The 24,956-nt window shown below is 38.7% G+C and overlaps 1 protein-coding gene across 1 annotated transcript in view; it reads right to left on the reverse strand.

Moving 5' to 3' along the window:
* Positions 1 to 24,956, reverse strand: part of ROS1 (ROS proto-oncogene 1, receptor tyrosine kinase) — a 102,438-nt gene that overhangs the window by 40,047 nt on the left and 37,435 nt on the right. The window contains exons 17-31 of the mRNA XM_081829369.1: positions 24,028 to 24,219; positions 20,490 to 20,590; positions 17,387 to 17,601; positions 16,902 to 17,062; positions 16,368 to 16,512; positions 13,876 to 14,138; positions 11,506 to 11,569; positions 11,003 to 11,205; positions 9,238 to 9,443; positions 8,073 to 8,359; positions 4,648 to 4,824; positions 3,298 to 3,500; positions 1,460 to 1,604; positions 450 to 682; positions 186 to 362 (exon numbers count right to left, since the gene is read on the reverse strand). Of these exons, the coding sequence (XP_081685495.1) occupies positions 186 to 362; positions 450 to 682; positions 1,460 to 1,604; positions 3,298 to 3,500; positions 4,648 to 4,824; positions 8,073 to 8,359; positions 9,238 to 9,443; positions 11,003 to 11,205; positions 11,506 to 11,569; positions 13,876 to 14,138; positions 16,368 to 16,512; positions 16,902 to 17,062; positions 17,387 to 17,601; positions 20,490 to 20,590; positions 24,028 to 24,219 (2,772 nt within the window). The remainder of the gene's footprint in view (positions 1 to 185; positions 363 to 449; positions 683 to 1,459; positions 1,605 to 3,297; positions 3,501 to 4,647; positions 4,825 to 8,072; positions 8,360 to 9,237; positions 9,444 to 11,002; positions 11,206 to 11,505; positions 11,570 to 13,875; positions 14,139 to 16,367; positions 16,513 to 16,901; positions 17,063 to 17,386; positions 17,602 to 20,489; positions 20,591 to 24,027; positions 24,220 to 24,956) is intronic.

Genomic DNA, 24,956 nt, shown 5'->3' on the forward strand with positions numbered 1-24,956 from the left:
AAAAAAAAAAAAAAAAAGAAATGAGTTTAGATAGCTTCTGTATATGGCAAACCTAAATCAATGAATGTTGTAAAATATATTGTTGATTTATACAGGAGAAAACTCTAGACATATGAAAAAGGTCTTCTAATTTATCCCATAGCATAAAACACAGATTTGCATGAAACGTGTATGGTGAGATCTACCTTCTGGAGTTCAAACCAAAATCTGGTGAGGTTAACATCAGATGGAGCCTTCCAATCTAATTGCAAACTAGTGTTCTCTGGAACCAAGGCATACGGTTTCTCCGGTGTGTCAAACATTTTGACAGTGACAGGATGACTCTCAGCACACCACATTTCCTCAGCATGGCAGGCCAGAACCTTTTTGTAAAAAAGAACAATTGCTTAACTTTTTCAGAGCCTTGCACTTGAGAACGGCAATAAAAGCGCCCAAGACACTCACTGTACCTTTAACACATACAGTTTCCCACCGGACAGTCTAGTAACATGGACAGCGAGTCTTCCATTTGGATATTCACTTGGTCTTAGAGGGGTCTCTGGAATTAGAGCCAGATGTGAGATTGCCAACTGATAGCGGACTGACTCTTTAGGTCCATTTGGCTTGTGAGATTCTCTCCAGGATATAAGGAGGCTGGTGTCTGACTGCACAGTTGTGTTAATGAGCCTAACTGCCTCAGGCACTGAAACAAATAGCAACAAATGATAAGGGATGTTGCATCAGCACTGAACGATGGAAGAAGGAACGGGGTCTTGGTTGCGGAATAACCATATCATGTGAGCAGAACAAATGACACATGTTCCAAAGGAAAACCAGTCTCTCATATCACAGTAACACAGAAAGTTAAAGGGCTGCCTGAAAGGCTCTCGCTTATTTTTGCCTAAGGACTAACTCATTCTCTGACTCCAGCTCAATGATACGGCCAATGAGGATGAATAAACTGACTCAGATTCGACTGGGGAATGTCATCAAAGACATCTGAAAGAAATGGCATCACCTCAAAATCACCACCACCACTTAGAATGTCTCTTTAGAGTCTAGATCCATTTTCTTTCAGGCAATGATGTTATTTACTTTCAATCTCAGTGGTGGCCTTGGTAAAATTCACACAAAGAGGCTGACTTCTGTCTCCGCACGCACAGACACCTGTGACTACGTGGGGAGAGGGTGACACTCTGTGGTGAGACCAGAGAATGTGTTTCTTGGTCAAACAGTATGTTTGACTCTGACGTTTCACCTTCTAGTTGATTTTCATTCCGATGGGATAATAGTCATCTGTTGTTAGAGTACAAATCAGGTCATCAGGGTATTTTCAACAATACATTTTTCTTATTAAGCTTAAAAAGCTCACGTAATCAAGATTACTTAGCATCCAAATTTAAAAAAACAAATACAGATATATATGTCACCTACATCACGAAATGCCACTCTAGAAACCCGCCCCAAGCCCATAACTCACCTCCACTTCTAGTTTTTCCCCAGATCTTTTTTCCCAGAGGTAACCGTTCCACAGGGTCTGAATAATAATTCTTTACAGCTGTCTGTATCACATATGTTGAAAATGGTTGTAAACCATCAATAAGGACTATCCTCTCCTGAAACTCCTGTAATGAATTTTTAAAAATCAATACCTGATTATTTTTTTGTACAAAGGAGGAGAAATATTTAACCAAAGGGAGAAGATAATTAAAAGATTTTTTGAAGTTAATTTATTTTTTGATATTGGATCATGAGAACGATCATGTTCACCGCCCTAATCTGCCCAGACCTGAGTTGCCTAATACCTCCAAGAATAAATACAAAATGATGGGCAGCCCTTGGTCAATTCTGTAACATGCTCATTTCACGTATGAAGCTTAGTTCTCAGAAGAGGATATTATTTCTCCAGCACTGCAACAAACATTCAGCAAGATGGTCTGGTAAAGATGTGACCAACCTAAGTGAATATGATGAAAGATGAAGCTGGATTATCTCTCATCATTCTTAGAGGTAACGCTTAAGAAAGTAAAAATGCTTTCCTTAGAGCCACGGTTCTCAACTTCGGTTGTACTATGGAATCATCTGAAAAGTCTTAAGAAAACACTTGTGCCTGGGTCCCACCCCCCAGAAATTCTGATTGCACTGGTCGGAGGTGAAGTGTGGGCCCAGAGATTTTTAAAACCCCAATGTGCAGTCAGGCTGGAGAACCACTGCCTCGGACACATATTCATCAGTGTGAAGACACCAGGATCGATCAGCTGCAGTAACAGAACTCTTGGTACCAGCGGCCCAATCTTTTTCAGCCAAATGATCCCAGCTGTCTCTGATACATTGAAATGTGTAAAGAAAGGTTAAAATAGACAAAATAAAGGAAATAACAAGAATCATGTGTCCTTTCTGGAAAAGTATATAGTGCTTAACTTCCAACAGATGATGGTCAATTTCACCTTTTGACTTGGTTAAATAACAAGCATAGAGGAAAATATTGGATGCATATGACTCCATCACAAGGACAACTGAAACAGGCACGAGTGCCAGTGAGAGAATGAATTGTGCCAACTAATTCATCCATTCAAGAACTATCGAGTGAAAGCCTCTACAAAGCCAACTATTACACTAGGTGTTAAGAACACAATGACAAATAAACTCAGACATAGTCCCTACATAACAGCACATTGCACAGCATACAGGAAATAAGAGACAAAAATAGAACATACCATTTTTATATTAAATATGTGCTATGGAGGAGGGGTATACAGTCATGTTCTTTCCGTCTAATCATTTCTTATCCCTCAACTTACAATCTGCCGCATAGGCCACAAAAACACATCTCTATCACTTTCTGGGGATAGTCAGGGAGGGATAATTAGTCAGGGAGGGAGGACTCAGGAAACTGTCACTATGGCAATCCACCACTGGTCAGAGTTAATATACTTCCCTGAAGCTTAATTCCCAGACAAGACTAGAACACCATCTGCTTAGATGAATAAGCTGTAAAAGTCTGCACAGTTGCATGTTTCAGAATATACAAAATACTTCATTGCGAGTGAGAATTTTATTTTTTTAAGATTTTATTTAGTTATTTGAGAGAGAGAGGGACAGCAAGAGAGAGAGCACAAGCAGGGGGAGCAGCAGAAGCAGGCTCCCTGCTCAGCAGGGAGCCCAGTGACTGGCTCCATCCCAGGACCCTGGGATCGTGACCTGAGCCGAAGGCAGACGCTTAACCCACTGAGCCACCCAGGCGCCCTGAATGAGAATTTTATATCTTGTGATATAGGTATCTTGTGAAAAGACAAAGACCACCAGCTCCAATCTTACCAGCATTTTATATTTCAGCTCAGAGCTGGTTTTCCTGTCATTAACTTCTTTGTAATAAACCAGGTATGTTGGAGTAGGGCTGGTGATGTCGGGCCACGAGAGGTTGGTCCTGGTGGGCAGTAATCTGATTGTGAGGCTGGTGTTAGTGGTGTTAAGTATAACTGGCTCTGCTATATCTGAAGCTAGATGCAGTAATGCTTTATCTAAAACAATAAGAAAAAATTAAAAATATGCACGTATCTGTATAAAAGAGGAACAGCAGGTTTATTTAACATCAAGGATAATAACGTCTTTTTTTTTTTTTATTTAGCTGACAAGGTATGATATAATGAAGTGTTGGATATGTTTTTCAGGAAAGGAAGACAAGGTTGTTTCTTGGTTTTGGTTTTTTGGTTTTTTGGGGTTTTTTTCCCATACATTTTGAAGTCCTTAAATGCCTCAGAAAAAAGGAGCAAGGTAACTGATCAGTGCTCAAAATCTCCAGCAGGTGGAGCTAAAGAACACTGAATAATGTACATAGCAGCAAAATCAAGTTGACCCTTTTTTTACTTCGAAGAAAGTAATGACAGCATTATATTAATCATATCTTTTAAATTAATTCCAGTTACAAAAACTCATGCTAGGTTTAGGGCTTTTATTTTTAAGGATGTATGCGCATATGTGCGTGTTCAATTTCAAACAGATGTTGCACGGACTTACTAAATTTCTTAAATTTCTCAAAGTGAAAAATGAATCACATAGCTAGTTCTGCCATACATACATAGTGCCATACAGACATCCCTAAAAGTCACTGCATTATACAAAACAGCATAATAAAATCCACAGGGTTTATGGGGGAGACAGAGTTAGAGGCACGACAGTAAAAAATGTAATGAGTGACACATTACCAAAAAAGATAGGAACTTAATAAAAATGCTAGCACACATGTACACATGATAAATGGTTGATACACAAATTACTACCATAAATACAGCACTTTACTCTGAAAAAGACCTGAAATTTAATGCGGTGCTTTTTGATGGACTGGGAGGTCTAAAATGTTGTCAGAGGAGAAAAGACAGAAAGAAGAGAAATTATGGGAATGAGAACAGAAAGAGGACAGACAGAGAGAATGACAGACAAGGGTTTCCACTGTCTAAAGTTGTCTACCACAGCCGAGCCTTGTATACACATGGAGATAAATTATGATCCAGGGCAAACAGCAATCACAGTGTGCACCAATTCTGACAGATTGGAGTAACGCTGAGCATAACGAAGGGCTTGGGGGGACAGCCTGGAGAAGGAGACATTCTGAGACTTTTCTGACCCTAAACTGGGAGAACATGCTCATTAAGGGGGTGATCTTATTACCTGGAAAAGGCTGCAGAACTGAACTGTAAGCCAAGATACGCTTACTCCTTTCAGCCTTCACCAGAGAGACAATGGCCCCATTGCTTTTCTTCGCTTGATAAATCTGTGTGCTGTCCTTTGCCGAGGAGATCCAGTATAGAAATTCCCCATCCACGGTTAAGCTTTCAAGTGTTTTTCCTGCTCGTGAAAAACGCAGAATAAAGAACACAAAGAACAAAATACATAGTGTATGTTTCTACTCTACACAATATGTGAAATCCTTTTTCTGTATTGTAATAGCTAAATTTTCAATATGGAAAAAAATACCACCTTTATTTTATGTCATGAAGATTTTATAGATATTTTCTCATTTTAGCTCCATCCTAAGTCAATAAGGTAAATACTATTATTATTAGCCTCATTTTGTAGAAGTGGAAACTGAGGCTTTGAGGAGTTAAATAATCTCCTCAAGGTCACAAAATTAGTAAAGGGCAGAGCCAAGATTTACAACTTAACTTGTGTGACTCCACCTCAAGCAAGGCCTATTGGAAGAGAGGTGTTAGAAGATAGGCCCAGGGCTCAGTGTCTTGCTCAATTATTTTTTATCAATGATTAGGAATAGATGCAGAGTAAACACACTTACCAAATTTGTACAGAATACCTGATTCTACTGACACTAGTATGTTCAATCACTGACTTAAAACTTGAAAATATCACAACAAAATCAGGAAACGGATTGAAATTTAATAGGAATAAATGTGACATCCTAAATTCAAGCTTAAAATCAACTCTATAAATAACAAATGAAAGAAATCTGGCTTAATAATAGTTACCATGAAAAAGCCTATGGGGTTTTCAAATGGCAGGCAACCTCAAGACATGAGGCCACATTTACCTCCAATAAAAGAAGACGGAGGAAGTCAGAGGCTCCCTGCACTAACCAGATCACAGTGAGAGTACAGGGAGTCGCTTTTGGGGGTGACACTTAAGAGGATATCAAGCAGCTGGAGTGAAACCACAGGAGGGTTACTAGGGCAAAGAATGATCTAGAAGCCACATCATGTGAGGAGTAGTTACAGATACATGAATTTTTCCTCCAATAGAAGTACTTAGAATGAGCTATGACAGTCGCCCCAACATATCTGAATGGTTATTGTGTAGAAAGTGATTGATTTCTTCTTTATAAAGTTAGAGGTCAGAACTCAGACCAATGAATGGGAAAAATGGGGGGAAAACTTTGGCGAAATATAGGGGGAAAAATCCAATATTTAGAATCGTTGCAAAATATTTAAACACTTCCTTATAAAGAAGATTTTTTTATAAGCAGGTGTTCAAGCAAGGGTGTTTTCATAGAGGGGATTTCTTCCAACAACATACCAGCTAAAGGATCTTTAAAGTCATTTAGATATTCTAATTTTAGGGTTATAAATTTCAATTACGGATTCTTGTAAGACTAACCAGTTCTATACCTACAAGATAATGGCCCACTAGATAATTCTTGTGTATCAGATGATAAAGAAAAATTATTCTGACACTTGTTTAAATGGTAAGGAAGACTTAAGACTACTGTAATACTGCAGTGGGGGAGAGAGATGTGCTCAACTTCACATACAACAAAGTCAGCTGGGGATGCGGAGCCAACAGAGTGAGGGGATGCATGGACAGAAAATTACTAAGAGGAGACATCAAGGATAGGGAGATTCTTGCTAAACAGGCTTACTATGATTTTTTTGCTAAAGGCAATTCAAGAACATCAAGGGTGGGGGATGAAGAACTTCATCAGATACCAAGGGTGGGGATTATCTCTAAACTGATTTAGCAAGATTCTTGCTAAAACTAGACTCAGCAATGACAGACTTGGAAGACCAAGGTCAAGGCCTAGTTGAGGAAAGGTTTCAGAGGAGCCCAATGTTTGATCAAGGAAAGTCTTTGTCACAGATTGAACAGAAACAAGTAATTCTCCTAAGAAGAGAAGTTCAAAACATTATTTCTAAAGCCCATTGAAAGTATATTGGAATTGTTTCTAAAAGGCTCTAGGTAACATGTCAACAAAACCATATGTGCAGTTATAATACAGACACATATATACACACTCATTTGCAATTTCAAAACTTTACTATATAGACCAGCAATGTCCAATAGCACTTGTGATGATGGAAGTATTTTATATCTACGCTGCCCAACACAATAACCATGTGGTTTTTAAGCACTTAAAATGTGGCTCATGTGACTACAGAATTAAATTTTTAATTTCAGTTAATTTTAGTTAGTTTGAACTTAAATCACATGTGACTGGTGGTTACTACATTGGACAGTGAGGAGTAGACTCTTAAGAATATATGAGAGTAGGGGGTCCTGGGTGGCTCATTCGTTAAGCGTCTGCCTTTGGCTTGGGTCATGATCCCAGAGTTCTGGGATCAAGCCCCACATCGGACTCCCTGCTCAGTGGGAAGCCTGCTTCTCCTTCTCCCGCTCCCCCTGCTTATGTTCCCTCTCTCGCTGCTGTCTCTCTCTCTCTGTGTCAAATACATAAATCTTTAAAAAAAAAAAAGAAAAGAATATATGAGAGTAGGGGCTCCTGGGCGGCTCAGTTGGTTAGGAGTCCAACTCTTGATTTCGGCTCAGGTCATGATCTCAGGGTCGTGAGATCCAGCCCAGAGTAGGACTTCAGGCTGATGCAGAGTCTGCTTGTCCCTCCCCCTCCCCCTTTGTCCCTCCCCTCCCCTCTCATGCAAATTCTCTCTCTCTCTCTCAAATAAATAAATAAAATGATTTTTTTTTTAAAAAGAATACATGTAGGTATTTAGAGTGCATTTTTGTCCTATTGCAGTTACTCCTAATTAGAAGACCTCCAAATCATTTCAGACATTTAAGTATTTCCTCCACAGGCATGTGCATTTCAACAAATAGACCTGTCAAATATTGACCAACTCATGCTGAATATGGAGTCAATGGGACCATCACAACAGAAGCAAAGTAAGGTGCTGGTAGTAAGATCATGGATGCTATAGTCAGGCCCAGCTTCAAACCCCAACTCCTCCACTAATCATGGCCCTCTGGATAAGTACCTTATCTTTCTCAGCCTCAGTTTCCTCATCCATAAAATGAGGACACTAGCATCTACTTCATCAAGGTGCTTTGAAAATTAAATGAGGTAGTACATTTGGTAGCTTGCTTAGAATATATAGTTAAGCTCAATAAATTGTAGCTCTACTGTTAATTATAAAATAACAGCAAAAACAACAAAGAAACCCACGGATCCAACAAATTTTGTGAATGTCTATATACAATTTTCCTGGAAACAACTTGACTTAAATTCTATAGGAACATTTGGCAAGGTCCAGAGCAAATACCATGTGTAGATTCTTTTGAGTATATTCTTTTTAATGGAACAGGAGGGACTGCCATTACTGATGAGCATCTATGTACACATATGGATGTCTTACCAAGCAGAGTGGGCACCATGATAACTGGCCAGCACCGACATCCTTCCAGATCCATGGCCCAGATCTCTTGCCCTTTGACAAAATATATCTGCGGTTTCTTTGGGTCAGAGGTATCAATCGTCATTGTTCCACTAAACTCAAATTGAGTAACACCACAAAAACACTGACTCCTTCCATTTGAATGGTTTGTAGCTATGGGTGGAAGAATGTGACTCAAGGTCTGGTTGATAATACTGTAGTAGAACATCTGAGAGCCAAAGTCTGAAACTTCTGTCCAATACAGGCGACTATAGGGGGAAAAAAAAGACCCTCCAACTTAATAAGTAAAACATATCATTGTAAATGTTAGGTTCCAATGAGGATTAATCATTCCTAATGACTGGAGAGACAAATACAGCCTTTGAGAGAACATGTCCAAGTGTCCAATAACCTTCTGAGATGGAGGTGGCCATAAGCAGTCTAGTTTGTAGCAGTTTCCCATGATTTCTCAATAACTGTGTTTACAACTAAAGCCTTGGACTAAAATGACCTTGAGGTGCTGTATGCAATGAGTCATTAATGGCTGTAAATGTGACATATATTTGCACGCTCTCCATCAACGCCCATCTCCATCCCCCTCCTCTCAAGCTTGTTTCTGTTTCTCAATACTGGTTAACCATCTAGTTTCAAGACTATAACCATGCTTATGGCACAAACAAAATATATCTTTCAGCCTGAGAAACTGCTATTCAGTTGCTGAATGGAGGCCTTAAAACTCATCTTACAAGGACATTAATTAAAGATGGATGAGCCCAGAATAGCTTTCACTGGGCCTGACATGTAGCCTGTCTATCTCCTATTCATCTCTTGCCACTGTCTCAGTCCCCCTCTCATCCTTATCATCCGAGGATATTAGGAAATCCACTGGTATAAAAATCTGCTTTGGTTTCCTGTTGGTAATTACCATGACTTTAGGTTAGCCAAGTTGTCAGTATGGATTAAATTTACAAATTTGTGGCTGTGGGCTCATAATTTATGTGTAGAATTACTTACTATGAATTAATGTAGCTAGTCAAGAACACTAAGTATCTTATTTTCCCATTGATGACTTCTAATATTAAACCAGATATTATATTAAATGTCTCTATTTCATCACAACAGAAACAGATACTCATACTTTACATACCTTAAAAGAGGATATACTGAAAAAGAGACTATTGTTGAATTTCTATTGCAAATTTTCAGCTTTCTGGGGTATTTCACCTTGTGTTCAAGATCAACATCAAATATTTGCATTCCATTTTGTGATGCTTTTCGCACAAAGTAAAGATGCCTTGAAATCCAGTCAATTGTAATAATTGTGATATCAAAAACCAGTGTATCTCGGAAAATCTTAACAATAGGTAGAAAACACAGCCAAGGAGACAGTGGTCATTTTTTTTTTTTTAATTTGAGGACTTTTCTGTAATCTACCGTATTACTTATTTACTGCACTTCTTTGTAATCCAAAACCTCAATAGCTCTGGACTGTGTACCATTGTAACACTGGTCCTCTTCCCACATTGTATTCTTTCTCTTGGTTAATTTCAACTATCATGACTTCAACTATAATTCATAGACCAATGCTACAAGAACAGTAGCAAGATCCCTCATTGAGTTACTGATTCAAACTGACTACTGAACATCTCCATATGAATGACCCCAGAAAACAGAATTCATCACTCCACCCCCAAAACCTTCTTTTCTCCTTTTCTCCTGCATGGTATATTTTTATGGATTTCCAACACTCACCTGAGGAGCAATCCTGACAAATGTGGTTCATCCTTGACTTCTTCCTATCATGACTGCCCATCGTGAATTAGTCCCATTTTAAATATGTCCCAGATTTGTCCTCTCCTTTCTCATCTCACTGCCTCTCACTTCCTGCCTAACATTTCCTCTGGGTTTCTGTGATAGCCTCCTAATTGTCTAAGACTTAACCTTCTCTAAGTCATAATTCACACCACTTATAGAGAGAGGTCTTTCTATAACATAACTTGATCATGTGAATGACCCACTAAGTTTCTTTAATGGCTTGATGTGGTCTTCAGGATTGGCATTCCACACCTTAGCATGGTGAAGGAGGCCCATTATATTGAGGCTCCTGCCTACTTCTCCAGCTTTACCACCTATCCGTCTCTCATCCTCACCCCCATCTCCATTCCAAGCTCACTCTATTTATAGTCTCCTAAATGTGGTACGGCTCTCGTTTCCCTGTCTTTACTCTTACTACCCCCTCAGCTTTTTCCACTTTCACCTGGCTCATCTTCTTTGAACCTAACATGTCTTTCCATTCTACCACCACCATCACCACTCCAACCTGGATTGATCACCCATTTTCTGTGATACCACCACATCCTGCCCTCAGCATAGCACAATACTGTCTTCTGTCTGTCTGCTCTATTCAGTGAATACCACCACATTCCTGGCATCATGTTCAGTGCCTCACCTAGATTATCTCATTTAATCTTCACAGGAGTCCTATGACCAGATACCACATAATCAGTAGTTAAATAACTTTTTGAGGGTCAGATTTAGTAAGTGGTGAAGCCAGAATTAAATTCTAAATTTCAGATCCCAAATCTCACCCCTTAATAGCTACAGGACTGTCTTCCTAGTGTTAGACTAATACCTAACTGGGTTTGTTCAAGGACTGTGATTTTTTTTTCTTCTATCCCAAGAACTAACACAGTGCCTTATACCAAATAACTATTTACTAAATTAGTCCTGAATGACATTTGCCCAAAATCTAATCTCTATTCATTTGTGACTAAATAAGTATACAACATCTGTCCTCTTCAACCATTCTTATCTTAATGGCTCAACCACTGACCAATCATTTTAATTACAGGGTAGTGTGATATGCAAACTATCCACATCCTTCCTTCCAGAATATTTACATAGTGAAATACCTCAGAAGTGGACCTGTTGTGCATGTTCAGAAGGCAGAGTGAGTCTCCTTGAGCATAATAGCCCATTCCATCATCAGCTGTATAGCCCACGCTACTGATGTCTCTTTCTGTTGAGAACGTCCAAACAATTTGACTTTGATCCATATCTAATAGAACTATCTTGCTGTCAAAAAGAGTTATGAGGTATGGAAATGGGCTAATTTCTGAAAATAAGAAACAAAACACTTATAATATGTATAAGGGAAAAAAAAAAACAAAACAAAACTTTGGTTTGGCAAAATCCCCTGATTCACTAGAAGGCTATTCTGAAATCCATAGGTTTCCTCTGGGTTCATCTACTGTTCCAGTCTCAGTCAACACTATCCAGGCGCCCTATGCTTAGGTTTATTTAAGTGTGTTCAGTGATGATAAAAATTTATTATTTGACTTGAACTTCAGCTCAGAGACAGCTTCATATCCCTGAGAATACCAACAGTCAAGAATGTTTTTTAGGTAACAAATACCTGATGTTTTGGACTTTACTATGTCAGAAAATGGCCCAGGTCCTTTGGATGTGAAGACTCGAACCTAAAGAAAGAAAAGGATACCAAAAAAATTGCATTCAATGGTGTCCTCGATGAAAATAATTACATTCTGAGACTGATAGATTATTGAAGCTTTCATTTCACAATTCTGATATCGATTATGAAGTTTCTTTTTTTCAAGTTTTTATTTAAATTCCAGTGAGTTAACATACAGTGTAATATTAGTTCCAGGAGTAGAATTTAATGATCCATTACTTACATACAACACCCGGTGTTTATCACGAGTGTCCTCCTTTGTACCCATCACGCATGTAGCCCATCCCCACCTACCTCCCCTCCAGCAACTCTCAGTCTGTCCTCTGTAGATAAGAGTCTCTTATGTTTTGCCTCCCTCTTTTTTTCCCCCTTCCCGTATGTTAATCTGTTTTGTTCTTAAATTCCACATATGAGTGAATTCATACAGAATTTGTCTTTCTCTGACTGAATAGTTTCAAACAGTTACTTCCATCTGAGTATAAAGCAACAAATCACTAAGAGGTAAATATTGCCTCACATTCATGCTTGTGGTTTGTTTTTTATTGTTGTTGTTGTTGTTGTTGTCTAAAAGAGTACAAAATAATGGCACAAATCTCCACTGCAAAAGATTTGAATTTCTAAGAAAGGTTTTTAGCTATTTTCACAATTAAATTATGTAGAACATTTTACAGAAACAAAACTATGCATATTATGGTAAACTTCCACTTACTGTGAAATAAACAAGTGGAAGCTTTAAATAACTAAATTTACTATACTTTTAAAAAAGGAGATTTAGAAAAGGAAAATAATCATTAAAACTTATATTTGAAAAAAAGTTGTGCATCTCAAACCACTTTTACATACATTATCTCTTTTGATCCTCATGACTACTAAGAGCAGAAACTGGACAAAATCACAATTAAAGATAAGTAACTCATCCACAATGACACATGCAAAAACCGGCATAAAAATCATGTCTTCTGAGGGTCATATACTTTCTTCCCACAGTGCTGCCCTGCATCCTAGTACCAAAGCTTTTTAAAAACAGTTTTTATTACATGTCTTTTATTGTGTAATAAATTATTTCCATTTCCAAACCTTGCATATGTACAACAGCCTATAAAGAAAATTGACATCCGTAATGATGGACCCAAAGGGTAGATCCTCAAGTGCCCTCTCGATCAACAAACCATTAGATTATTTTTATTATACTTCTAGTGTTAAATATATTTTACCATATCATACATACTAATATCTGTATATGGTGTGTGTGTGTGTGTGTGTGTATCATGGTACATACATATACCAAGATGTCTTCACTTTTGCACAAGACCATGTTAAGTGAAGCTCATGCATATCCATGTATATCACTTTGCATGGTCCTGTGGTGACTGAGATCTGAAACTCTATGTACATATAGACAGATAAAATTAACCAAGATATTTATTTAATCAGAATACACATAATTCTTAACAAATAGGAATGTGTATCATCTTTAACTTATATATACAACTTTTTTGATTCATATAGGTAAACCTAATATATTAATAAAATATTTATTAAATTAGGATTTTACAAAAAGAAAATAGATCCTTAGGAGGCTCAAATCTCTAAAACATTCCCCAAAGCCTTATGTTCCCCAAAAAGAGTTGGAAAATAGTTCTAAGTGTGTACAACATTGTCACCAACTTGCTATTTAATGAAGATATGAAAATCATCAAGCCGTCTATCGTAAGTAGAAAGCTATTTCACATCAAAGTTAAAATGCACAAATAGGCTGGCAGTAGCGTTTTATTCTTGACTCCTATTCTCTCTCACTTTCTCCTCTATCGGCTACCAGACAGTAACTTTGAGATGTCAACTACCTGGCCCCTCAGTTTTTATTTCCATTGGTAGCTCCAAGTTGGGGCATCCAGAGGATTCACAATAGTGATGTGATCTGGTGGAAAGGACTCTAGGAGTTGGACTATAGCACACCACTTCCTAGCCATGCAGCATTAGTAACTCACTGATACACCCAGGGACATGGCTCTTTCTTCACTGACCATAAGAGGATCAAATGAAATAAGGAATATAAAAGCATCCTCCGTGGTACATGGCCTATAGTGATCTCGGGAAAAAATAATGGTCTGTTCTGAGTCTGAAAGCCAGGAAGTTGTCAAGATGTCCTTTACCTTAGCTGTCCCCTCTCCCCTCTGTATTCCTTGATACCCACTTGACTTCCATGATCACAGTGGACCTCAAATTATTGACACAGTGGCTGAATTCTTAACCTAGTCCTTTAATCAACCTTCTGTTTGCACCGTTGAGACCCTCGTCTGTTTTCACTCTTACCTGGAAGGCGACAGTGTACCCAGGACTCATGCGTTCAAGCTGAAAAGACATCTCCGAGGGAGCTGCATTGATAGCGATCCAGTCTTCGAAAGTTTCATTTGTGTCTGTCTGGTTGGATATTTGGTAGAAAATTTCAAATCTTGTAAACACACCATTTTCATGCTTGGGCTTATTCCATCGAAATTCCACCACAACTTCATTCTGGTTACGGTATTTTCCGCTTGGTAATACAAATATCCTGGGGTTCTGTGGTGCCGACGGAACTGCAAAGCAGAGACACAGATAGGGTAGACAAGAATAAAAGGTTGACTTTTTACCATTCATGGTGAGGGTGTGGAGAAACTTAGTAATAAGTACTTCTCATTCCAGACCACTGAAGTGCATCTATCTTGTTCTTAAAGATCTTCAGGAGAGAATATTCCACAGATTTCTTCAGGAACCTATCCTGATATTTCAGCAAATCTTTCTTATCTTCAACCCAAATACTTCTTGCCAGGACTTAGGTCCATCTTTCTCATCTGCACCCTGTATGGATGGAGGGTGGCTGGCTCTCCTTATAAAATACAATAGTTACTCTCATCCTGACACAGTGATTCAGCTGGTGGTGGAAATGGCTGTCACAGGAAGCAAGGCAGGAACTCGGTCCAGCCTTCAGCCAGTTCAGGATGTAACATGAAGCATATCACGGATCCAGGCACTCTCACCTTGAACCCTCCCCGGCAGGGAGTACCCCCCAAGAGTATGGTTTGTGGTTACCATTAATCCTAGAGTCAAACCAAGAATTTAGTCTCTCCCAGTCCTTCAACGAATTTCTCTTCCTCTTAATCAAGAGAAATTCCTCTGCCTGATGTCTATGTCATTTCATCCAAGATGCCTGTCTTCTTTCTTCAGACTCCTCTACGAGGTACCCCCCCGCTCCACTCTCCACTCTAATTGCATCGCTGCTCGATGTTCGACACTCACATCATAATACAATCTCCAGGCCTGCTTATGCTGTGCTCACATGGGATACCTTTTCTTGCATCATTCCTCAGAGCCCAGCTAGAATTCCCCCTCCCCAAAGGCCTTCAGTGGCCATACCAGTCCATGAGCACTGCGCTCTCCTAAGAGTGCGGGGGCTGCTTGGTATAGATGAAGCTTTCCATCTTGTCTATTTGCTCTATGTCATTGCAGCTCAGTTCCCACGGCCTCATTTCTACTACCACTGGAAGCATGTGTTTATCTCTACTGTTTTATGAGCTCCATGAGAGAAAGCACATGTTCTTATTCTTTGTTAAATCCCCTCAAATCTAGTATAGGACTGGCACACAGGAAGTGCTTAATAAAGATTTGTCAATCAGAATAATTTCCCGACTATACTGTAAATTTCCTGAAGGCAAAGGCTAGATCTTTTCTTTTCTTTTTATTTTATTGCCCCCAACATCCAGCAGAGTGCTGATGACTTTAGCCCCCAGTGCATCCCCTGACAGATGCAGACAAAGCCATTTCCACAGAAGAGTCCGACCACAGCTGACATCCCAAGACGATCTCAAAGAGAGCATACCTGGATCCAAATGCTAACTGCTCCAGAACCTGCCCAGGCTCCACTATGTTCCTGTTATGAGACTCATGGATAAATATCATTGAAAGAATCTTAGCAGTTAAAAAACCACAGTGGTGAATGGATGTCTAAGCTTACTGAGCTCTTACCACCTGCCAGGTCCTGTGCTAATAAGTTGATATTAAACAAATCAATATGATACTATCCTTGACCACCATTTGCAGAAATGACTGAATGGAGATTTGATCAAACTACAGTGAAAAGTCTGGATTAAGTCCCAGCCCTGCCACTTAACTAGCTATGTGACATTGGGCAGCCACTGGGCTTCTGCTTTCTCATTTGCATAGTTGAGATAGTAACACCTGTCCTACCTTCCTCAGAGCAGGGTGAGGGTCAAATGAAAGGATGAAATGATGTTTCTGACACATGATAAGTATGCAATAAATGTTTAATAAAGGAGTGATACATATAAATGTGCTTTGCACATTTTATAGCGGTATGCATGTAAAAATATGACTAGTATCCTTTTTAAAATATATACCAAAGAGAAACGTTAAATTTAGACATCAGTTATTCACCTATGGAAGATTCTGAGCTACCATCATGGGAACATCTACTGACATGCCTGCCTTCCATGAAATTGTCTCTGCCGTTATATTCCCTTTTTCCTTATCAAGGGTTTCACAAATTTCCTGAAACAGGTTTCTGCATCAGATATATTATGATAATCAAGTGAAACAGTCTCTAAGAAATCCTTGAAATATGCTTTTGGAATAAATTATGCAGATTTATTTTAATGGTGCTATTCTAATCTCTGAAAAGTCATTGAAAGGGTCTTGAATCTAAACACATCTACAAAACTGACAGTTATTTTTAAAAATTATTAGCTATTTATTCTAGATCATGGAAAGTGAGGTTCTACCTTTTGTAAAAGAGATTCTGACCCATGTACCTGTTTCAGGTGCTCGAAGTGACAGAGATGTTTTGGGGCCTTTTCCCCAGTACGTATAAGGAGTGACAGAGAGATTAAAGAAGGCATAAGGCTCCAGCCCTTCCACAGTAAATACCGGTAAAAGCTGTTGTTCACTAGCCAGGAACTAAAATATAAGAACAAAACATTATTTTCTTAGTGAGGGAATCATAAAATCCTTTACTCCTAATTAACTAAAATCCCAAACTCCGGTTCACATGTAAAGTCAAAATGTGCAATTTTGGAAACGCTAATGTTGGTAAGGTCCATGTGGCTCCACATAAACCAGTTAAAATGTATCTAACAAACCAGTTGTTACCACTAGCCACAAAATGGTCAGAGACTGGCTATAAACAAGGGTTCTCAGGAAAAATCTTAATAACCAAATGCTACGGGAACAACAAAGGAAATCGACGGGCTTGGCTAAATGAAGGAAGCACAGATCAGTGCAGGCAGGGCTGACGCAGATGGTACAGACTGCTTGAAAAGTGGAAGCTACTAGAACCAACACTATACCTTAGAATGAGAACTGAATTCCACACTGTAGAAAATTACACCCCAATCCACTGCAGGGGGAGCATTCCACAGGATTTGAAAACTTGAAGCATTCCCTTCGATTCTAAATGAAGACTCTTGAACAGAATCTGGGATGACCTTGGGGGTAATGGAAAAGTTGCCTGTGGGATGAAAAGAAAGAATAGAGGGGGAAAGAATTTAAGATTCTCAATCATCATAGAAAACATGGAAAATTAATAGAAATTACTAATAATTGGTACCAAAACAAAGTTTACCTTTCCTTGAATATATCCTGAAATTTTTCTTTTTCTGACTGTTACATGCTGCAAATTTGGGTTAAGAGTGAACTGACTGCAAGCAAACCAATGGAAACTACTAAAGCCTTTTTCTTTTAAAAACATAATTATTAAGAAAAAATCCCACCCAAACATTTATTTAACAAAAAGTTTGGAGGAGAGAGGGTAAGCAGGAATAAAATCTTGTACCTGGCAGAGGCTTGAGGGACGTCTGAATAATCGTGAACTGATTAAATTTGGCTGGTTCCAAAACAGAGACACTGGCTCTCTGACTTATTTCCTGAGCTGTGATAATCCTAAAGCCATTGATCCAGAAGAGTCGACCACTATAGTACATCAGTGTATTCTGGGAAATTTCTGAAGTACTCCAGGCTGCAAATTCTGTGATGTTGGTCTCCCCAGAGCTGCGAAGACATGGCACCAATTACCATGTGTACCTAAAGTGGGGGGGAAGGGCTGGTACACGCCAGTACTGGAGAGATTATGTGTTTGTGAGAGTGTGTGTTTGTGTATACAAGAACAAAAATCACTATCAATAATAACAATAGAACATTATCAATAATCATTGTTATTTTTAGTTCCATAGAAAGTTGATTTTTTACATTTTTGTTCAAGTATACCTAAAGCAAATTTTCTAGGACTTTTCTTCTTAATGTGATATTGCAATGGCAAGAGGATACACAGATTTTAACAAATACTTTTGGTTCTTGGAAGTACCCTGAATATTGACTGCTTTCTCCTCACTGAGCCGTGCCTCCCTCCTATACTTGGTTAGTCACCTTCCTTATTTGCCATTCATCATTCTAGCCTGTTTGGTCCTTTACTTTATACTACTCACAACCGTTGCTTCAGTGATACTTATTAAGCTCTTCAGCTTATTCAAAATGCTTCTTTTCAGACTGGGGGATTCAAGTTAACAGACTATTACTTAAATTGATTTTACAGTTTTTTCTCGATGACAGAATTTTACAATGATTTTTATTTAAAAATCTGCTTAGTGGTTTCTCAGATTACTCCAGTTGCCTAGTACTCAATAAATAGAAACTATCTCAATGATGTTCAGCCTTTTGAAGCAGTGGTTTGACTTTTTTTTTGATGATTTCTCTGAAGCTTTTTAGAGTGTTGACATGTCCCTCTTTAGAAAAGTATGAAGTATGGCATTTAAAATGAAAATACATAAAAATTTTGATTTGTAGGGGCGCCTGGGTGGCTCAGTCGTTAAGCGTCTGCCTTCGGCTCAGGTCATGATTCCAGGGTCCTGGGATCGAGCCCCGCATCGGGCTCCCTGCTCGGCCGGGGGCCTGCTTCTCCCTCTCCCACTCCCCCTGCTTGTGTTCCCCTCTCTCGCTGTGTCTCTCTCTGTCAAATAAATAAAATCTAAAAAAAAAAAAAAAATTTTGATTTGTAAATTTCACAATACCTCCTTAACAAAACTGAAACTACCTAAGAGGACCATAACTGGGAATTGGGAACCTTATAAAGAAGTATATTCACGAAGACTATTTCCATCATCCTTTTTCTAGTAAAATACTCTATTCATACCAACACAGTTCTGAAGACAGTATCTGATTCGCCTTTCGGACTTTCACCTACTTGTCTAATTTTACACCTTGTTATTTCTATTTCTCATTAGAACTTTCCAGTAACCTTGTGAAATACATAAAACCAAACTCCAAATGGAAGGAACCTCACCAAGCAGGATGCACTTGGTCTGAAGAGGCTAGCCTCTCCTGGAGCACCCACAGAGCCCCCGCAGCCTGTATCCTGTGAACACGTTTGTGTTAGTTTTGCTCACCAGGTTGTTCGTTTCAACATTCCCCAAATAGTCTCCAGGGCAGAGGATTTCCCCGTGGGGTGAGACTGGATATCCCTTAGTTGCTACTGGCTTGGATTGCCCCTCATTTCCAGCTGAAGACTCCTCCCCTGTAAAAATCTCCTGAGCTAACCAGAAAATTCTTGACCTCCAAAGTTCACAGCACAACTTCTGCAAAACCTCTTCACTTTCAGGAGGTCAGTATGGGGCTTCCTTCCATGTGGAATTTTAAACCCTTCAGCCCTCAGCAATAGGTGAGACTGGATTTAAGTCAAAGCTCAACAAAAAAGTCGTAAAAAGACCAACTCTTCCATGATGCTATGAAGTTGTGTATAGAGGTCAGCTGAGGTTACTAGGCTGAGGGTTCACTCATTTACTCATTCATTCAACAAATGTTCTGTGCCTACTTCTGTGTTAGCCACCAGGAATGCAATGGTAAATAAGACAAATACAATCCCTGCCCTCATAGAATACACAGGCTAGCAGAAAAGGCAGTCTGGTAGAAGATGAGCAAACAATGACACTGCTGAACATCACTGTAAGAAGAAAGGTAGAGTGGATTCCTTAACAAGGAGACCTACTGGAGTCTGGTCAGAAAAAGTGCTTCTTAAAGAACAGTGTTTAAACTGAGCCATGCAGACGGAATACCAGTTAACCAAAGGAACTGAGTCTGTGTCTTAAAATGTATTTGTCGAAACTGATACACTGGAATACCGAAGATCTGAGCATCTCGTATTATGTATATTACACCTAATTTTATTTTATTTTTTTGAAGATTTTATTTATTTATTTGTTACAGAGAGAGAGAGAGAGAGAGGCAGGCAAAGAGAGAAGCAGACTCCCCGCTGAGCAAGGAGCCTGATGTGGGGCTGGAGCCCAGGACCCTGGGATCATGACCTGAACCGAAGGCAGACGCTTAACAACTGAGCCACCCAGGCATCCCTACACCTAATTTTAAAAAGCAAAAATGTGTAAAAAAAAAAAAAAAAGTATAGGAAAAATACTAGGGAAAAAAAACCACGAACAACCCCAACAGCACTATTACGGAAGACATGGTGATGCCGAGAGAACTGGGGGCTTAGTTTGAGGACACAGATTGAGAGAATAATTCATGTGCTTCTTTCCACTCCAGTTTTCATGTGTGCCAGACAGGATGATTTCTGCCTAACTCCATCATGTACACTCTGCTTTGTTAAGAAGAGGAAAAAACACATCTATCCATTTCCTGAGCTCTCGAGAAGCATTCTTCTCAGTGTCTTCACCGTACTGTCTTTCTACCCCATCACAGGATTCACCATATTCCACTGTAAGTAGTTGTTTATAAACCTATCTTACCCCACAAGCACAATGCCTGCAGGAACAGTGGGTAATTGGTAAATGTTTATTGGAAGAATAAATGAATTTCCATGCATTATCACATAACTGAGGGGGTAAGTCGTTCTCATTCTTAACCAATTGTTTTCAAGGGCGATTACTCACCTCTGCCCCCGAAGAACAGCTGCATACAGGTGAATACATTGACTGTCTTGAACCAACCAATACAGGAGCCCATCGCTAAGGTCTAAAGTTAAAGCAATTACCTAAATAGAAAATAAGGTAAGAAAATGAATCAAATACATGTTTGGAGGATACCTTTGTGAATAAGTCACACTTAGGCCATAGAGTTCTCTTTAACATCCTCTTTGGAATAATAAACTCAGTGATTTTTACCTTTCACTGAATATCAAAATTACATGAGTGTGCCTGTTGCTATGCAATTTGGATATAGACGCTGGTTTCCTAAAAATCCTCAAGAGGCAGGGATTCTTGGACCCGCAGCATCAGCATCACCTGGAAACTTAACACAAATTCTCAGCCACATTTCAGGTCCTACTGAATCAGGAACTTTGAGCCACTATGTCAAGCCTTGCCTAAAGCTAGCCATAACTTTGGACTCTGGCCACATCAGTCAATGAATTTCATTGTTGTTTAAATCTGTTGTTCTCAAACATGGATGCACATCAGAATCACCTGTTGAGTTCTTTAAACCACCCCTCTCAATTCCCAGAGTGCCTCCTATTAAATTATAATCTCTGGAGATGGAACCCAGTTTCCAGTGTGTTTTCAAATTCTGCAGATAATTTTATTATGTCATCAAGCTTGAGAACCAATGTCTTAAGCCATTTTAAATTATATTTTCTGTTAATTACAACCAAAATGTCCTGACACATTTAAAAAATATAATACACACAGGGTTTTTATGTGTTATAATTAAATAGAGTCATGTACATATAAAGTTCTATTTCCAACTAACATCTGAAAACCACTCCTTACTAATCTTCCCTCGTCTTCTTGTCACGGTGCCTGTCTTAATTTTATGTCCAGTTGTCTAGGTGAGGCCTGAGGAAAGTCTGCTTCTCCTATGACATAGACTACATGGATAGAAGTTACAACCCAAAGGAACACTTTTGCTTTCTTTGGCGTTAGAGGTAATTTTCAAATAAGCTGAGATTGCCAGGTGCCTGACCTCAGTGATGGACTGTTTCTAGAGCAGACCTAGAGGCTAAGAGGGATCAAGGATTAAAGTTGACGACTACATCTTTAACAAGACACTGCAGCAGAAAAACAAAAATGATGAGCCAGTGAGAAGCGTAAAAAAGAATACAGCAAGCTATCCAAGAACTAAAAATTCTTGCTGACGGGTGCCCCAAGGCCTGCTACAAAGGCACGTCACTGTAAGAAGCTCCAGCTATCATACACATCACAGCCTGCTGTCTTCAAGGAAACTCAACCTACTCCTTTCCCACAAAATAAAAATAAATAAATAAATATACACTATTCTAGCGATCCCCAGCCCTTGGGCAGTGGTATCATGGCCTTGCCTCAGGCTAAAAGAAATGTACTGACTATTGTTTCAGTTAAAGTGAAATCGGGTTAATCTTGTTTGGTTATTTATAATGAGATGCACTCGAGTTTTCCAAATTATGAAGTCTCTTTTATCTCTTAGAAAAGAATATTTTACAACTCCCTGCTCTGGAATACAACAAACTATTTGAGCTGTAAGTAAAATTCAGGTGTTGGTTACTGCATTCCTTTGCATCAGTCATTTGGGCCCACATTTAAACAGAACCAGAGGATGTTCCATAAGTCTTTGGTAACCATTGTTATGTCTAATAACGCCCATGCCTTGGAAATAATGCCTTTGATCGAAACTAAAAGCTTGAGGTTTAATCCTGTGGTAAAATGTACTATGTACTAGGAGCCCACCCAATCCATCTGATGTGGCAAAGGGTATCTGTTCACTTTAGATGAATATCTCACAGCATTCTCCCTTTGAATCACATAAAAATTGGGTCTTTCTCTAAGGAATTGGCTGACTACTTTATTAAATATCTGTTGATTGCAAAGTATCTCATGACTCCATGATAAATCTATGAGTAACATATGAAGGAATGACAGTGAAATGGAGAGTTTTGCGCAGTGCAAAATGCGTTACCTTCAAAACACCCGCTAGCTTTAATGGAAGCAGATGGGTAAGACATCAAACCATGGACCCAGAACTCAGATTTGTACAGGCAGCAACACTCACCAGCCCGTGAGAGGATTTGGTGTGGGGATTTAAGGAATGGTGTGTTTCCCCAAACATGCTGAGTAATCTAATTTTTCACTCATTTTCAGGAAAGTCCCCAGGGCCGCTACAGAACTTTCCTGAGTAAATATGTCTCAAATGACCAGATTGGAGCAGTGAGGGAGATTACTGACAAAGCCCCAGAAATAGATAGAACGTTACTCCTGAGATAATATTATCTTTAACATGCTTTTACAAAAATAAAAGTGCTTTGCCCTAACACTTACTACTGAGACATAAAAAATATACTCTCCTGTATTCAGACTCAAGTGGCTCCAAAGTAGAATTAAGGGATGTTTTCATGATTTGACAGGAATGATTAATCTCTGGATATGTGTATAAGTCTTTATTTCTTTTAAATATCTGTGCTATGATCTGTATATGCAAATAAGGTCTCTGAAATACCCTAGGAATTACAGCCCACATATCCTGAAATTGGAGATCATGTGACTCACAATTTGTTTACACATGATCTGGTATATCTATATTATGTGTATTTTACCTTTATTGGCAGATAAAAAAATGATTAAAAAAATAAAAATTTTAAGGCATATCTTAGGTTGAAATAGTATGAATGTTTTATTTCTTTTTCATGATTTTCTGTGATTTCTAAATTCCTACAGCAAACATATATTACCATTATGATCAGGAAACACAAAATTCAGATATTTTGATGAATAACTACAGGGTCTCAAGAATATAGGTATTGTTTCTAGAAGTTGAGGATCAAGAAAAATATGTATTGCTTCTAGAATTTGAGGATCAAGAAAATGGAAGTAATGTGTTTAGATATATTCCTGTATTAGGTGTGTTTTTCAGATTTAGTTACGGTGATAAGAACTTAACTAGTGAGTGGTTACCGTGTGCCTGGAACTATTCTCCGTACCTCCCATGAATTATCTCATTTAATCTTTGCAACAGCCCTAAGAGGTAGGACAATTGCTAATATTCCCATTTCTCAGATAAGGAAACAGACAAAGAGAAGTCAAATACTTTGCCTAGGAGTCACACAGTTGTTAGACCAGTCAGTACCCAAAATTGATCGAATATAATAAAACATCTAAGCAATCTGTATCCAAAATTGATGGAAAATAATAAAGCATCTAATTATTACCCAACAAGAAGCTGTAAAATATTCAATACAATTCCTAAGGACTCTAAAAACAGTCAGAAATTAAAATGCTTTTAGGTGCGGGTCCATTCAAGATAAAGCAAATTACAAAATTCTCCATATTGTGTTTAAACTTATTTAATCCATTATGACAATCAAAAGAGACTTAGAGAAATTTTGGTTATGCCGACATCCTGACAGATTTCCTTTCAGATTCTACCAGAAACAGCATTGTCATAACTATACAGTAGCACTACTTAATATTCGTAAATGATCAGATCTTATATTTAATTCATCACCTTTTTCCCAGAAATCCAAGGCTGTGCCTGTAGTACCAGGAAACTTTCTCCATTTAGCCTGGTACTTTCCACTGAGTAGAGTGTGGTCCAATAGAGATAACCTCCAACTGAGTCCACCACCATGTCATTCACCAACAACTTCACATGAGTCACAATGTCTGTGTGCCCTGTCAACAGAGACTGCCTTTGTATCTATAAAACATAATTATAGGGTCGGTTAATAATTTTCACATGACATGGTTATTTCTGAGTAGTTTTTTGCGATCATTAGTAAATTGCTGCATTCATCCAAGCACGAATATTTATTAGCACTATGTGCTGGGTAGTGTGCAAACCCTTGGGAGCATAATAGTCATGGGGAACACCCTCATGGAGCTCATCTCTTTTCATGACTCTAGAAAAAAGGGAGGCGAATTGATTTTGAGTTAAAATACTTACTTTGCCTAATCATACAACCAGACAATTGAAACACTGCTAGATAAGAATGCATTGGATTGGACTCTTGAGGAGATGTACACATCCTGATAAGTGATGACCTCTCTCCTTGCTCATCTCTATCAGTATATTTCTCTGATATTAAGTCTGCCATTACTGCGTACCTATTATGTATCAGGCAGTGTATGTTTTTATCTTTAAAATATTAGCTTTTGTAACCCTAACATTATAAAGGATTTCTATCACAGGTTAACTGGGTTCAAAGAAGCTAAGTAATTTTTCCTGGAGTTAAGCAGTTTTGTTAGAGATAGAGCAAATACTTGAAAGCAGTTTTTACATCTACTCTTCCACTTCCTCCTTCAAAACTATTTTTAAACTAATCCATTTCAGGGAGTATTCTCAGATTTACCCCACTCAACTCCATTCCACCCGGATAACATTGGCACTTAAGAATTCAGGCTACACCACCTTGCTTCGTCTCTAAACACATTGCT

This window comes from Leptonychotes weddellii, chromosome 8 (genome assembly GCF_054177405.1).
Source record: "Leptonychotes weddellii isolate Sample4059 chromosome 8, ASM5417740v2, whole genome shotgun sequence".
Taxonomy (NCBI): domain Eukaryota; kingdom Metazoa; phylum Chordata; class Mammalia; order Carnivora; family Phocidae; genus Leptonychotes; species Leptonychotes weddellii.